At 45.1% G+C, this 17,308-nt stretch overlaps 1 protein-coding gene across 1 annotated transcript; it reads left to right on the top strand.

The window, feature by feature from the left end:
* The first annotated feature begins 4,216 nt into the window (after positions 1–4,216).
* Positions 4,217–13,955, top strand: chst12a (carbohydrate (chondroitin 4) sulfotransferase 12a). Its single transcript, XM_079519838.1, has 4 exons — positions 4,217–5,069; positions 5,802–5,954; positions 12,065–12,244; positions 13,117–13,955. Exons 1-4 carry the CDS (start codon positions 4,689–4,691, stop codon positions 13,663–13,665), a joined length of 1,263 nt encoding a protein of 420 aa, XP_079375964.1. The 5' UTR covers positions 4,217–4,688; the 3' UTR covers positions 13,666–13,955.
* The last annotated feature ends 3,353 nt before the right edge of the window (positions 13,956–17,308 follow it).

Here is a 17,308-nt window from a genome sequence, read left to right as displayed (position 1 = left end):
GCCCGTTAATGGTTAATTAACGCCCTGGTTAATTAGTGAATCTTGAAACTACAGCTTATGGAACTGAAGTCAAAGTTAAAACTCTTGTAGAGAAAACACCATTTGCAGAGATGTCATGCATAGTGGGGGTGGCATTCCTTTGTTTTCATCATGGGTCAATTTCACGCCTAGCTCTGTGGATGTCTTTGCGTGATCTTTGAGGCGAGTGTTCGTCACTGCTGGTACTAGTGCCCCAGGAGGACAAACATCAAGCATAAACAAGCGTTTTCACAAAATATCATTGTTTTTTCTTTGAGATTTACATTAGACACAACACAAGCCTACACACTATTTTATTGAAATAAATAAAATCCCCCCGATCATTTGAAAATGACATGATCGGCTACCATTTCCGATCACGCGATCCGATCGGGACATCCCTAATTACAGATATATTATAGAACCAATCCAAAGGCTTTAGGGTGGCCCTTCATGGACCAGGGTTGACTGTGGGTTTGTTTGGTTAGCGCTGTTCAAACCTAGCCTCACGTAGCCCGCCTTCATTCGCCTTTGCAATGCACATTGTATCGCTAGTACGCGAGGCTAGTTCAAACCCATGCATTGAATTTAGATGAAGTCAGAGTTATCAGTAGGTGGAGATCTATAATTGTCTGGCTACACAAGACGAGGCAGAGGCTGATTTATTCTGAAAATAGCAGATCTACAAGCTCACAGTGCGTCGCCACAGGGCACAGGCGCGTGTACTTTTGGTGCACGACACTGCCGTACGCCACATACAACACTTGTGCAGTGGAAAAAGCTTTGGGGGAGGTACAACAGAGGCTATGATTTATGATGCATACAGTTCCCCCGTATGCAGGCATTTGACGGCTACCTGCGAGTTTACAGCTGGGAGAGGGACTCGGGTCAACTCCCATGAGGATGGGAGAAGGAAAAAAAGGCCTCAGCTAAAAAAACTCAGCCCTTCCAATTTGCTGCCAGGCGACTTAACAAGCTGTTTTCATTAACCTGAGCAAAAGACTGTCTCACTGGAACCGTGCTCACATTATAAGCATTTACTGTTCTTTGCCTAATACACAGCCATTTGTGTGTTTTTTACGATTTCTGTAACATGTTTTGTGTCCGCATCAGTAACAGATCTACATACCGTTCAAAAAGTAATTTGAGATGAATCATATCTTATATAAATTCTTTGGCATATTTTCATCTGACCACTCAAGGCCTACTAATCTGTGTCTAAAATTATAGCAGTGGTCTACAACAGGGAGGGCTGCCAAATATTTGTGTGATTGTTAATTGGAACTTTTCTTTTGCTAACCACTTAAACCCTAGCATCCCTATTCTGCATGGAACATTAGCCAAATCTATCTTTGAAATCCAGCGCAGTGATAGTTCATTACAGACACGGAAGGCAGGAGGTTACTTCTAATTATCTCTCTCTGGACCCCCATTCATTCGCAAAAGTTAATTGATATATATACTCCCACTAATCAGTCTGTCTGTTTCTCATTTGCTGCAAGCTAACTCACTCACGCCCACAATACAATCAGGTGGTCCTTCTAAGCAGTGTTCACTCTACACGCCCACAATACAATCAGGTGGTCCTTCTAAGCAGTGTTCACTCTACACGCCCACAATACAATCAGGTGGTCCTTCTAAGCAGTGTTCACTCTACATGCCCACAATACAATCAGGTGGTCCTTCTAAGCAGTGTTCTACACGCCTTGCTGATAGGGACGTGCAGAGAGTGTTTAGAGAGGCAGGGGCTGAAATCCCGTAAGAGGCACGTTTGGACTAAACATAGTGAAAATAGCCGATCTACAAGCCGAGAGCTTGTAGATCGTCTATTTCCGGGGCGCAACCCAGCACTCTTTATCTACTGGAGATGCGGTGTACTAGCCTGGTTAATAAACCAGACCGAATCAGCCGTTGGCAAAAGAAAGTTGCCTACCAGCGGATTACGGTCTGGCGAGGCTCAGTAGCACGCCTCTTTCCTACAGCAGAGAACAGGTCGGACCAATCGGGACACGGTATGCAATATAGGCGGGCTTTGGTACAGTGACGTTCAATGCTTGAGACCTTTGACTGACAGTAGCTCTGACCAATTGCGTCAAAGAGAAAATGTTCCCCGGGAAATGAAATCCAAGTGGAGCCAGCCCAGACTGATATACCGCGACAGTGTTGTGTGATATTAGTCTGGCTTATTAGCCAGGCTAGCGGTGTACGACATGGATTTCGAAATTGTGTTCATTGCAAAAATGCTGCGTTCAAGATTCAAGTTCAGGGGACACGGGGGGAAAAAAGCTATTCTCCTGAACGCTGCCTTCCGGTATGGAGTGCCATTTGCATTTCTTTCACCATAGTAAATGCTGCATTTGTGGTATGGTTAAGGGCACTTTTTTCAGACGGGTAAAAGGGCAGGGGCTGAAGCCCCCTTTGATGTCTGTGCGTGCACGTCCCTGCTAGCTGACACAGGGCACGGTTGTTCAGATGTCAGCGTTCAAATTCCATCCGCCTCCGCCGCCTCCCTGTGGCATTTCGTTCTGTGGGTGATTCTGTGATTATAATGTGATTTATGGATTGTATTATGATCATGTGATACAGTATGTATCTGTGTGGTATATGGAATGCATGATTGAACGTTGTGTTGTTTATGTAATTAGTGTCTTTGTCTTATGCTCTGCTCTGGGGGTTGGTGTTGTAATATCAGATTCTGTGTCTACGTACACAGGTAATCTGTGATATCACATGAGCAGATCCACACCGCCAAAATAAATGCAATAGCTTTGCAATAAATGGTAATGGTCAATCCTGAGCTGGAGAGTCTTAATGAAAAACCGTAATCACTAAACACAATTTAATCAAGTGGTGGTCCCATTCTGTATAGGAACCCCTTTTGGTGTTTCAAGCATTACGTTATACTTTAGCTATTGAAAAATAGCAGATCTACAAGCTCGAGCTTGTAGATTTGCAATTTTTTTGAAAAATCATGAAAATGCGGCGCAAACCTTTTTGTATATATATTCTTTCAGAGCGAACGTTTTTAACTCAAATCTTTGCTTCTGGAAGGTCCCTGGAACAACATATTTTCAGATGGGTGTCGGCGGCCAAATACAGATAATTCTGGGGGTCCTTGACATGAAAAAGGTTGAGCACCACCACTGATATAGAAACATACCGGTAGGTTTTTCAGAAAACTGTCAGGATTTAGAAGGTATTTGTCGAATCGTCCTCAGGTCTAAATGGGTTAATCTCTCTCTAAGATTAAGGGATCCTTGGCATGAGAAACGTTTCCGGAAGATGTGCTGTTTTTCCCCAGCGTGCTCTGTCTGACTGCTGTGTGTGTGTGTGTGTGTGTGTGTGTGTGTGTGTGTGTGTGTGTGTGTGTGTGTGTGTGTGTGTCTGTCTGCAGGGTGCTGATGACATGGAGCAGAGGTGAGAACGAACCCACCACGGTTGGCCAGTCCCACTACTATACAGTACTCTCCACGCCCCGCTGTGTGTCACACTCACACCGTGATGGATGAAGCCACTCCTGCATGAGACCCCCCCGCTGTGACTCTCACTCTCCTCTGTCTGGTCATCCATCCATCTGTCGCCATGGTGACCCCGTAGAGAGGACTCTCTGCTATCTCGAACCCATGGTTACCATGGCGATGGTGTAGTAGAGCGACCCACCGCAGCACCACCCTCGCCATCGACTCCAATCTGTTACCATGGTGAAGCTATAGCGCGACGACCTGGGGCTGGGGGGGACGGGGGACGGGGGGTTGCTATGGCGACCTTGTAGCGAGACCAAGCCCAGCACGGTCCGTCTCCTGTGCAACTACAAACAGTGTGGCGTTCCATGGAGGTGTTCTTGTAGCACACATAGTCACCTTCCTCTTCCCTCCCCCCACCCCCTAGTCCTGGGAACATAGTCACCTTCCTCTTCCCTCCCCCCACCCCCTAGTCCTGGGAACATAGTCACCTTCCTCTTCCCTCCCACCACCCCCTAGTCCTGGGAACATAGTCACCTTCCACTTCCCTCCCCCCACCCCCTAGTCCTGGGAACATAGTCACCTTCCTCTTCCCTCCCCCCACCCCCTAGTCCTGGGAACATAGTCACCTTCCTCTTCCCTCCCCACACACCCTAGTCCTTCTGGGAACGCCTTCCTCTTCCCTCCCCACACCCCCTAGTCCTTCCTCTTCCCTCCCCACACCCCCTAGTCCTTCCTCTTCCCTCCCCACACACCCTAGTCCTTCTGGGAACGCCTTCCTCTTCCCTCCCCACACCCCCTAGTCCTTCCTCTTCCCTCCCCACACCCCCTAGTCCTTCCTCTTCCCTCCCCACACCCCCTAGTCCTTCTGGGAACAAACTGTCTGCCTGGCACCATGGTAGGGCTGGGCAATTAACCCCAAATATATAGAACCAATAACCGACTTAATCAATATCAACTAATAAACATAGGTGGGAAAAAAATCGAATACATGTTATATAATCGACTAAATGTATTAGTCTGATTGCCCCCGTAACCCTGCATCAGACTTCATTGTACAATGGTGCCGCATGGAAATAGCGAAAATAGCCGATCTACAAGTGTAGATCTGCTATTTTCACTTGAACAGTCGTCCATTAATCACCACCGCGTTCCGAAAAGTTTGAAATAATCGTGAGTGTGGATTTGAAGTCCCATCGGCCTGACGCCATGGGGACGTCCAGACTGTTCCGTATCTTCATGCTCCTGGGCTCTGCCTTCATGATCCTCCTGATCATCATTTACTGGGACGACGTCGGTGCCTCGCACCTCTACCTGCACACCCCCATCTCCCCCGGCCCCAAGACCCCACGCACCCCCCCTCCTCCTCCTCCTCCGCAGCACCATCCCCAGACCTCCAGGACGCCCTCGTTCCTGTCCGACATCGATGCCTTCGTCAACCAGTTCCTGGAGCCGGGGACTGGCGAGCCCACGGAGAACGCTCCCGCCGACGGCGCCAACCAGTCGGAGCGGGCCGAGGAGCGCTACGTGCCGCGGCGCGAGTGGAAGATCCACCTGACGCCGGTGGCAGCCGAGCTGCGCGATAGACAGGTTAGATTCTATCTTTAATATAGTCAATGAACACCCAGAGGGTTGCTCTAGGAAACATTTTTCTAAAATGAATGTGCAGTACACAAGCCCATAACTAACTGTGTTATTATTATTATTAGTAGTAGTATCTATCTATCTATCTATCTATCTATCTATCTATCTATCTATCTATCTATCTATCTATCTATCTATCTATCTATCTATCTATCTATCTATCTATCTTCATCAGGTTAAATATTTATAAAACCCACAGACTTAACCACTTTGAACCTGACATTCTTTTTGGGCATGGCGAAAACGATCAAAATGTTGTCAAAAGTAATTGAAAAAAAAACACACCCGTGTGAACTGAGTGGTGTAAGGTATTATATAGCCATATATATATCAGCTGTGGTCTGACGTAATGTCTGACGTAATGAAATCACACCCGTGTGAACTGAGTGACCATAGCAACCATGCTCATTTTTTTGGTACGAACAAACACGTGGACACGTAAACTAACAAAGCCAGTTGTTGGAGTGGTTTACACCACTCAAAAATATATCTACGCGCTCACATGTTATGAGCTTGTCGATCGGGTATTTTCGCTACTTTCGAGCAACACCGTCATTATGCTGAAGTAGTTCATTTATCATTTATAAAAAAACAGCGACGATTGTGTAAAGTTATGGACAGCTTCAGAGTTGAATTGTAGAAATAACTAAACCTTCCTGAATTGTACCGAATGGCCAGGAGCAGAGACGGCTTCTGCTTAAGGAGATGTGCAGCAGCGACGGCTTGGCCTTCCCTGGGAGGAACCGCTCGTTCGATGACATCCCCAACAAGGAACTGGATCACCTTATAGTGGACGACCGGCACGGCATCATCTACTGCTATGTTCCCAAGGTACCTTATAGGTACCTTATAGGTACCATCATCTACTGCTATGTTCCTAAGGTACCTTATAGGTACCATCATCTACTGCTATGTTCCTAAGGTACCTTATAGGTACCTTATAGGTACCTTATAGTGGACGACCGGCACGGCATCATCTACTGCTATGTTCCCAAGGTACCTTATAGGTACCTTATAGGTATCATCATCTACTGCTATGTTCCTAAGGTACCTTATAGGTACCTTATAGGTACCATCATCTACTGCTATGTTCCCAAGGTACCTTATAGGTACCTTATAGGTACCATCATCTACTGCTATGTTCCCAAGGTACCTTATAGGTACCTTATAGGTACCATCATCTACTGCTATGTTCCCAAGGTACCTTATAGGTACCTTATAGGTACCATCATCTACTGCTATGTTCCTAAGGTACCTTATAGGTACCATCATCTACTGCTATGTTCCTAAGGTACCTTATAGGTACCTTATAGGTACCATCATCTACTGCTATGTTCCCAAGGTACCTTATAGGTACCTTATAGGTACCATCATCTACTGCTATGTTCCTAAGGTACCTTATAGGTACCATCATCTACTGCTATGTTCCCATGGTACCTTATAGGTACCATCATCTACTGCTATGTTCCCATGGTACCTTATAGGTACCATCATCTACTGCTATGTTCCTAAGGTACCTTATAGGTACCTTATAGGTACCATCATCTACTGCTATGTTCCCAAGGTACCTTATAGGTACCTTATAGGTACCATCATCTACTGCGATGTTCCCAAGGTACCTTATAGGTACCTTATAGGTACCATCATCTACTGCTATGTTCCCAAGGTACCTTATAGGTACCTTATAGGTACCATCATCTACTGCTATGTTCCTAAGGTACCTTATAGGTACCATCATCTACTGCTATGTTCCCAAGGTACCTTATAGGTACCATCATCTACTGCTATGTTCCCAAGGTACCTTTATAGGTACCATCATCTACTGCTATGTTCCTAAGGTACCTTATAGGTACCATCATCTACTGCTATGTTCCCAAGGTACCTTATAGGTACCTTATAGGTACCTTATAGTGGACGACCGGCACGGCATCCTCTACTGCTATGTTCCCATGGTACCTTTTAGGTACCATCATATACTGCTATGTTCCCAAGGTACCTTATAGATACCTTATAGGTACCTTATAGGTACCTTATAGTGGACGACCGGCACGGCATCCTCTACTGCTATGTTCCCATGGTACCTTATAGGTACCTTATAGGTACCTTATAGTGGACGACCGGCACGGCATCATCTACTGCTATGTTCCCAAGGTACACCACACAGTACAGTAGCCCTGTTGATGGGGGAAGTTAATCTTGAAGATGGAGTGCCGTGACTTTTTGTACTTTTTCTGTTTTGTATGTGTCTATGGAGTTAACATTACTCTATTACCATGGTTCCCAAACTTTTTCATGTCAAGGACCCCCAACTTGACACCAATTAGCCCGCGGACCCCCATTTGTTGTGACTCGTGAGCTTGTAGAATAGTTGTGTTTGCCACACGACACCGCCAATAAATCAGCTGCCTGCTGTTAACTGACCACAGACACAGACACGGTGTGGGTACACATTGCACACCCATGCCTCGGAGCATACAGTTATATAAGCCTCGGAATCGGTAAGGCTTTTGACTTTAAGTTGCTCTGTATTAGAAAGCACACACGTTTAATCACACAATGTTACTTTAAATCGATTCAAAATGATAACGGGTCAAGCTGAAACGTGATTAATTTGGTAGTGAAGGCAGACAGTTTACAGGGAGAGTCTCGACGACCGAAAACAAGACAATGCATGGATTCCTCGTCTCTCGTGTTAAAGCTCCCTCTGCGTGACACATTTATCTCGTAGCCTCCCTTAATCTGATTTAAACCAAAAACAAAGCATCGCTTTGATTATTTCCTGTCAAGGATTGTTCCAACTTCTATCACAACCGCACAATGGAGCACATCGTTGGGGCGATGCGTCTCTCTTCCCCAGATAAGTCCCGGGCTTGTATGCACTAACATAGCCACGCGTGCCTCAGGGCTGCATGAGGCGGGGAGTGAAAAACAAACCAAACAAAAAAAAAACTCATCCTCCTGCAAGTAGCACCGGAGCGACCTCGTTAAATTTTAACTCTCACCTTTAATGTATTCTGAAAACATGCACAAAGTGCATAAAGACCTGCACACCGTCTGCACTTGCAATACGAACACTTTATTTAGGCAATGTTTCGGTCAAAGACCTTCTTCAGGCATCATATAGCTATATCTCTCATCTTAAGAAATTAGGTAGCATATGCATCCTAATAGGTTGCAATCTGGAGCCTTGTGCAGCTGCCATTTTGGGTGTGGGAATGAATGTAGCGACCATCTAGCACCTCCCGTCGTGATGGCCCACAATATAGACACAATCCTACACACATACAGCAATAATGATGACTGATTGTCTAAAAGATTCAGGTTTCCTTGGTGTGGTATTACACGTCTGTAACTTTGAGAGTGTAAAAGAATATGAAACCAAAACGGTTGGTACCATTCGTACACCACTGTCCCATTGTCTGTCCCCCCCCCCAGCGATTGAATTCACCACGCTATTATATATACTGTATACATATAGGCATCACTATCTTGCTCTCTCGTCTATTTTCTATAATAGGTACTGCAGCTTTCTCCGGAGGGACCCTTGTTTACACAAACATATATCATGCTTTGCAGGGCTAATTATCCGTGACTGGTTAGACGGCAAAGCATCTGGCTAGTTGATCACAGAGAAAGTAATTGGGTGTATGGATACTGTAGGCCCTGTTTTTAATGGGCCAAATAATGGCCTATAAATTACATTTTAATTGGACGTTGGACACCGTACCACTCCACAGCGTCTGTCTGACATCATGATAAAAACCGCTCCTGCGGGAGAACCCTGCTGTAAGTCTGTCTGTCCTTCCATCTATCACCATGGTGACCCCGTATAGAGAACTCTGCTGCCTTGAACCGGTTACCACGGCAACAGCATTCAACGGCCCCAGAGCCCCCTCGCCCACTCCAATCTGTTACCATGGTGACTCTATATAGTGCAAACTTAGGGGACTATTGTAATGGGTTGCCATGGGGACCCCTGTAGCGAGACCAAACCCAGTGTGCACCGTTGGTTCCAACAACCACAGCATTGTCCCGCCCGTGTGACTCTGTGACCTCAGTCAGCTATTGGCTCTTTTCGACTGCAATGGGTAAGCCAGAATCTTCCAGAAGTTACCGGAAACTTTTCCAGAACCTGTTGAAGTCCTGTGATGGTTCCATTAACCCATTAGAACCTGTTGAAGTCCTGTGATGGTTCCATTATGTTTCCATTAACCCATTAGAACCTGTTGAAGTCCTGTGATGGTTCCATTAACCCATTAGAACCTGTTGAAGTCCTGTGATGGTTCCATTATGGTTCCATTAACCCATTAGAACCTGTTGAAGTCCTGTGATGGTTCCATTAACCCATTAGAACCTGTTGAAGTCCTGTGATGGTTCCATTAACCCATTAGAACCTGTTGAAGTCCTGTGATGGTTCCATTAACCCATTAGAACCTGTTGAAGTCCTGTGATGGTTCCATTAACCCATTAGAACCTGTTGAAGTCCTGTGATGGTTCCATTATGTTTCCATTAACCCAATTATACCTGAGGCCGATTCTAAGAAAAAAAAACTCTTCTAAAATCATTCATGACAGTTTTCTGAGTGATTCTCAACCTTCTTCATGGCAAGGACCCCTCACCCTTTGTCAAGTCCGTGGTTCTGCCCCTCTTTGCACCCATTGGTTGCCATTTCGTGCTTGGACAAAAATCCTTTCTCTCCATCCACTACCATTGAAATAACAGGTTTTTCAGTTGCTTCGTATTGATATTCTGTGCATTCCATTCTTATTTTAAACTTGGTGTCAGTAAAAAGGAACATCACAGGTGCAGCATGGTGACTGGGCATATCATGTTTGTTTTTAGTTTTTTTCCAAAAATTATGTTTTAGCAAATTCAACATAAACCAGGGCGGAACAAGGCAGAAGAGCCTGCTGGTTAGTCAGTCAGGGACCAATCAAAAGGGTGACAAAGGGTGAATTGGCCCCAGACCCCAATCTCAAAAGATGTTGTCCCAGGGACCAACCCCAGAAGCAAAGATTTGAGTTAAAAATGTTCGCTCTGAAAGAATATATATTCAAAGATTTGCGCCACATTTTCACGATTTTTGAAAAATAGCAGATCTACAAGTGCCCCGCTACGAGCTTGTAGGTCTGCTATTTTGGGTTAAACCACCTCTGAAGGGGGAGGTACTACACAACCGCGTACAATCCGATCTACAAGCTCATAATGTGTGAGCTCTTAGATGGGCTATTTTAACAATCTTTTTTAGACGTTTTGGGGTTCTTAGAAGTCAGGGTTAGTACTACCTCCTGAGCAGGATTTTTTTTAAATAAAATTTGACAAATATGGGCATCTAAACTCTACATGCATGCAGGCACTAGCTTCACAAACTATTTAATGTATCACGGATGCAGGTTATGGCAACTTGCAATGTCATCTCTCATCAGGACAGGGGAAAACGATAAACAAGCTTACAGAGTTAAGTGGCACGTACACTCTCGCTGAGTCGGGATTCCCGTATGTGCATGATCTCGCGAGATTTCGTGAGCTCCATGCAAGTGGATGGAGCTCACGAAGTCTCGCGATATCTCGTGATAGACGAGACTTCGCGCTCTACGGCTGGAACACAGCAGCGGGGTTAATATGCAGTAATGTGTCATGCTACACATACTGTTGACATTATGAAGAGAGGATTTTCGAGCCATGGAAATAAGCGAATTAGCACTAAAACCCAGCACCCCATTCAGGGCTTATGGTGGGGGGTAGGGGAAATAGCCAATAATGCGTTTTTTGCACAAAATGACACCCCTGGACCACTTTGGTGCGGACCTAACAACTGCAGCGAAAGGTACGAAAGCCTTCTAGCATGGAATTCTCCTTTTTAAGCTGCGTTCAGACCTGAATATATATATTCACCTTGGTTCGTCTCGTTTTGTACCGCGGCAGGTCGCGCTGCGCCGCATTAACCCATTCTGGGCGTTTTTGGAGTTTTAAGCATTTATGTTATACTTTAGCTATTGAAAAATATCAGATCTACAAGCTCATTGCGCGGCACCGAGTGCCGCGCTACGAGCTTGTAGATCTGATATATTTTTGAAAAATCTTCTTTGCTTCTGGAGGGGTCCTTGGAACAACATATTTTCAGATGGGGGTCGGCGGCCAATTACATATAATATTTGGGGGTCCTTGACATGAAAATGTTAGAGAACCACTGACATAGATACATGGGTTTTTCAGAAAACCGTCATGATTTAGAAGGCATTTGTAGAATCGTCCTCGGGTCTAAATGGGTTAACCATCCAAGTCTGAACGCCACTTTTCTTTTTTTTTTAAAATTGTGGCTTTCACCTTTATTTTATTATTTGTTGTATGGAGGGACAGACAGTAGGCTGACAGGAAATGGGGAGAGCGATAGAGCGTCGCAGTCCCGCCTCCTACCCTGGACCAGGAAATGAAACCCAATGCATTATTCTCATAGACATTTCTTAAAGTATTTATTTAAAGACGGTTATGCCGCGGACAAAGCCAACTCGAGTCGTGACAACTCATGACAACACAAACAATATTTTGGACCAAACAAATAATTAGAAAGAAGAAAAAAACGGCAGGTTACAACACTTTTTTTGTTGTTTTTCTTCTTTGTAATTATTTGTTTGGTCCAAAATATTGTTTGTGTTGTCATGAGTTGTCACGACTCGAGTTGGCTTTGTCCGCGGCGTAACCGTCTTTAAATAAATACTTTAAGAAATGTCTATGAGAATAATGCATTGGGTTTCATTTCCTGGTCCAGGGTAGGAGGCGGGACTGCGACGCTCTATAGGGGGGATGACATGCCGTAAAGGCCGTCGGGATCGGGAGTCGAACCCGCGGCACACTGCCAGACTGGATTACCAGCCAAGGTGCCTGGACCGCTGAGCCACGGCCCAGGCCTGAACGCCACCGTTTACTCCTTTGCGTCTAGGTGGCGTGCAGTAACTGGAAGCGGGTCATGATGGTGCTGAGTGAGAGTCTCCTGCAGGAGGGGGTCCCCTACACGGACCCCCTGGCCATCCCCAGAGACCTGGTCCACAACAGCAGCATGCATTTCACCTTCAACAAGTTCTGGAAGCGCTACGGCAAGTTCTCACGCCACCTCATGAAGGTAAACGTCTATTATGACAGTTCTCACGCCACCTCATGAAGGTAAACGTCTATTATGACAGTTCTCACGCCACCTCATGAAGGTAAACGTCTATTATGACAAACGGTGTTGTTTTTGGCAGCACATTTTGGATTTTAGTTTTTAGTCGTTAGTCTCTTGAATAGTTTTCATTTAGTTTTAGTCACATTTTTGTCACGTGGAATGTTTTGTGTCTAGTTTAGTTTTAGTCGACTAAATATCATAAGATTTTAGTCGAACAAAATGTATTTTGGTGGGCCTTGATGCCGTCGTAATGTTTTTTTTTTCACTTGCTGAAAATAGCCGATCTACAAGCCCACAACGCGACGCAGTGCGACGTGTTGTAGATCGGCTATTTTTTCAGCATGCTAATTGTAAAATGACTTATACTGGATCTCTTGTCTAACATTTAAGTCTAGTTTTTATTTGTTGACGAAATTGTCAGTATTAGTTTTAGTCATCAGTTCAATTCATCAGTGAAAAAAGGTAGTTGACGAACATTTTTTGTCTTGGTTTTAGTCAACAAAATCAACACTGGTGACTAAAGCCCTTTCATAAAACCTGACCATTGTACGGCAACACAACGCAGTTCCGCAAAACGGATGGCTGGTCTAATGGCGTTGATAAAATAAAGAAATATCAATGTGTTACATTTATTAAATCTTATTTGAAGGAAGAATATGCTTCCGGAGCTTAATTTCATAACTAAGAAGAGCAGTACAGTAAATTGTAAATTTAATTTCAAACATTGCAATTTATTTTACCACAACATTGTGAGAATCTCATCTCTTTCACAAATCCTGTCACCCTCCCTCTCTCAATTGCATTTCCCTGTGACGTTAATTTCCTCAAAGGTGAAGCTAAAAAAGTACACAAAGTTCCTGTTTGTGCGGGACCCCTTCGTGCGCCTCATCTCCGCCTACCGCAACAAGTTCGAGCTGCGCAACGAGGACTTCTACCGGCGCTTCGCTCAGGTCATGCTGCGGCGCTACGCCAACCAGCCTACGCCGCCGGCCTCCGTGGACGCCGCGTTCGCCGCGGGGCTCCACCCGTCCTTCGCCCACTTCGTGCGGTACCTCCTGGACCCACAGACGGAGGGGGACATGCCGTTCAACGAGCACTGGCGGCAGGTGTACCGCCTCTGCCACCCCTGCCAGATCCAGTACGACTTCGTGGGCCACTTGGAGTCGGGCGAGGAGGACGCCGAGCAGCTCCTGCGTCAGCTGCGGGTGGACAACGTGGTGGAGTTCCCCACGTCGCACAGGAACCTCACGGCCAGCACCTGGCTGGCCGACTGGTTCGCCGCCGTGCCCCTCGAGGCCCGGAGGGAACTCTACGCGCTGTACGAGCCGGATTTCAGGCTCTTTGGTTACGACAGACCAGACTCCATCCTTAATGAATGACAAGCACTCCCCGGAGAGAAATGACGTCACGCCTCCCCATCCATGCCCAGAGGACGTCACGCCTCCCCATCCATGCCCAGAGGACGTCACGCCTCCCCATCCATGCCCAGAGGAAAGTGTGACAAACTGCTTTGTATGTGATTTGGGGGAAGAAGAAGAAAGGGAAAAAAAGATGGCACATTCTTACGGTCTTTGCACATGAAGTCCAAATGTTATACATTTCAACTAAGTGCAATGAAACAAATACAAGCTCATGTTTTGTAATTTACAGATTATTGTTAACTTTAAACCAACTTTTTTTCACATCGGTCAACAAGATTGTTAGTGGCTCAGAATCCTTGGATAACGGATATGACAAAAACGCATATATGAACATTTCAGACTTGGTGTTCAAAGACCTTTTACAGAGAGAGAGTGACATCACCCGTTGACATAGGCTTTGCAGTTGTGTGCTGTATTCTAGTCTAATCTAATCTAGTATTCAAAAGGAAACTCTACCGTGAGTATCTGCATTCCTGACTTTAATGTCATACAGAACCATGCCTGTAATTTGTGATGTCACAGGTTTTTTTCTTTTTGTTTTTTGTGTGGCCAACTGTGACGTTGCACAGGGCCTTAGTTTGTAGCTTGGAGTGTTCTTGAGAAATCTCTCCGATGTGATGTTGCAGAACCATTGTAGCCGTATGTGATGTCAAAATAGACCCCCACGCCTGTGGTTGCGATGCCGCTACTGACGCAGTCGGAACGGGGTCGAGGGACGTTGTTTTTAATTTTTAATTTTGGGGGCATTTGTTTTAACACCACGGTAGTGAGTTAGTTTTGAAAGGTAGTTGCATATATTTTAGTTAACTTATTTGAATGTGTTAGTGCAATGTTTATGTTAAGGTTAAGCATGTATAGGCCTAAGGGATTTACTATGCCCGACATTTCTTACATGTAAGTGTCAACAGTGGAAAGCCTCTCTCAGTAGAGGAAGAGGTCATTCTTCTATACCTCGTAATCAGATTTAGCATTTATAGTTGCGTAATAACATGCTACTCTCACTTAATGAACAAAGACCCAACCAAAAACCTTTTTGCTTCTTGGGTCATCAGTACATTACATTTCTGTTAGGATAAGTTTACTGTTACTACGTCAGTATAATGGTCAATGAGAACATTATAGCAGTTTGTTTTCTTTCCAACGCATGCCGTTTAAAGACAATTGCCATATTTAGCCTCAAGATATAAGTACCGTATGTAGTTCTAAGGGGGTTAGAGTCAGGGCAGATTCACACCATGGTCCTGTGGTGCGCACCACTCGGGTGGTCCCGTGGTGCGCACCACTCGGGTGGTCCCGTGGTGCGCACCACTCGGGTGGTCCCGTGGTGCGCACCACTCGGGGACCACATGGCAGATGTTGTGGCAGTTGTGAATGCCGCGTATATACCGTTCCCGGGAGCCGATCTCCCAACCGTTCCCGGGAGCCGATCGCCCAACCGTTCCCGGGACCTGCATGGAGGTAGTCTCGGTAACCGATTGAAGTGTACTCGGATACGGATCGATGCAAATGTGAAAGCATTGATTACAGTTGTAATGAAGTGTACTCGGGCTGCGGAAGAATCCAGGCCAACGTGAATCATGGCCAGCGGGGAACAGGCAACCGTATTCGGGAACGGATTGAATCAAACGGACTCAGTGTGAATCTGCCCTCAAGTCAGTTAGACTAGTGGCATTGCCTGGACTGGACTTAAGCACAAGATGAACTTCAAGGCTGATATCTGGAGAGCATACTGTAGCTATATTAGTCTCAACAAGGTCTTCAAAGGAGAATGAGGGAAAAAAGTTGAGTCTAACAACATTCCTTTGTTTACTGCAGATGAGTGAAAACTTAAAAGTGTCTATTTATGTGTTGGCATATAGACTTGTTTTTTTTATCCCCCAAAGGGAATATTTTGTTTATCATTATTCTCCATCCTCGTCCCATTGCTTCTAATATCGTGTTATAGTTTGGATATCATTTGTGTGATCGTTTGTGTGTACGGGTATCATTCATGACCTACCCATCGTGGCAGTGTTTTCAGAGGATCGTGGTTTCTCTCCTCCAGGTACCCTGGTTACCTTGGCGACAGTGTTTTTTCTGTAGTTATCAATGTCGTACGTATTGGGATGTGTAACCGTGACTAACGCAACACTCCCAGCTGTCCATAGAACCGTCTGCCGTGATTCAGTGTTTTGCAAGGATGAGATTTGCTGCTTCGGCCGAGCGTGTTAAATCATACCGTAGGCGGCAACTCAAAATGTATTGATTACGTGCATTGATGCTTCACTGCACAATATGCACAGATCACTCCATACGCCGAGGATGTCTTTAGGGGCCAGTTACAGTATAGTAGAGTAAGAACACACAATGTTAGTGCAATCATTAGGCCAGTATTAATGTCACAATAAGCGGAGTCTTGGGTCGATCAAGGTTTAGGTTCAGAATGAGTGGAGTGATGATTTGAAAGAGGCCAGAGCTTAGAATATTGCTCATATGCTAGATAGTCATAGTCATGGCTAGATATGTAGCAGTGGGAAGATAAGACAGTGCCTTTGGTTGCTAATGAGACAAAGTTTACACAGCAAAAACAAAATAGTATTTTTGTAAGAGAATTAAACTTTTCACTTTGATCACCATACAGTGTTTACGTATGATGTATGAACGAGGTGCAGTATATTTGATACGCCATTGTTCCATAATTGGGTCTCATGTACCATGTGTGGTTATTTTGTGAGACCTGGGGAAATAATAGGGATTTATTTACCAGTCTGGGACTCACCGGGGAATATGGTTTATATGACGAGATTCTCTGTGGACTTTTTTCAATATAAAGAGTTTCATTCCTATAATCCACAATTAGGGGGGGATTTACTTCTGGAGAAGAAGGGAATGTCCACGCACAATATACTGCTCTCCCATTTTTTTTATTTATTTAACCAACAATCTTGAACAACGTTTCGCCCTGTGTCGGGTTTCTGCATCAGGTTGGGAATTGCGCAGAGCTCCTGCTAGGGAATGATTCCTGATGCGAAAGTAAACCATTCGGTTCGGGGTTATTATTACTAGTTATGAGTCAATAATGTCATGTGAAGAATCTCTTCCCAAAAGGATGTGTTGCAATTCTGTAGTGAAACCTTTCATGTTATTAGTTTTGTTTTAGCATAGGGGATTCCGCCATGTACCGTACCTATGACTTTGCAATTTGACCGTGCACACTGACTGAACCTCTGTGTGAATTGTACTGTATGCAAATGCCGTGGATCAGTGATTCCCAATTCCATTGTTTATTTTACATTTTGAAAAACATTGGTTTTCATAGTTATATCGGATTTTAAAGCACCCTACGTTGGTTTCCATAGTTATATCGGATTTTAAAGCACCCTACGTTGGTTTCCGTTGATACAAGCCAATCGATGTATCATTCAAATTAACATCCTTTTGAACGCCGGCCAACACAATCTGACCTCTTAACCGTGGCCGCTTTCAAGATTTTCGAGTGGGCGAGGTTGGGAACCACTGCCATGGATCTCGATCTGTGCCACATTGTTGTATGTATGTATGTATGGTGTCCAGGAACTAGCCGATCTACAAGCTCAAAACGTGTCCCGCAGCGACACGTTTT

Source organism: Electrona antarctica (genome assembly GCF_951216825.1).
Source record: "Electrona antarctica genome assembly, chromosome: 14".
Taxonomy (NCBI): domain Eukaryota; kingdom Metazoa; phylum Chordata; class Actinopteri; order Myctophiformes; family Myctophidae; genus Electrona; species Electrona antarctica.
Note: the sequence above shows the minus strand (reverse complement) of the source record. Positions and strands in the feature narration are given on the sequence as shown.

Bases quoted from the DNA above. Each gene is read 5' to 3' on its own strand.
- chst12a (XM_079519838.1), top strand. From the start codon at position 4,689: ATGGGGACGTCCAGACTGTTCCGTATCTTCATGCTCCTGGGCTCTGCC. The intron at 5,955-12,064 runs GTACCTTATAGG...CTTTGCGTCTAG, and splicing joins TCTACTGCTATGTTCCCAAG to GTGGCGTGCAGTAACTGGAA. The intron at 12,245-13,116 runs GTAAACGTCTAT...ATTTCCTCAAAG, and splicing joins TCTCACGCCACCTCATGAAG to GTGAAGCTAAAAAAGTACAC.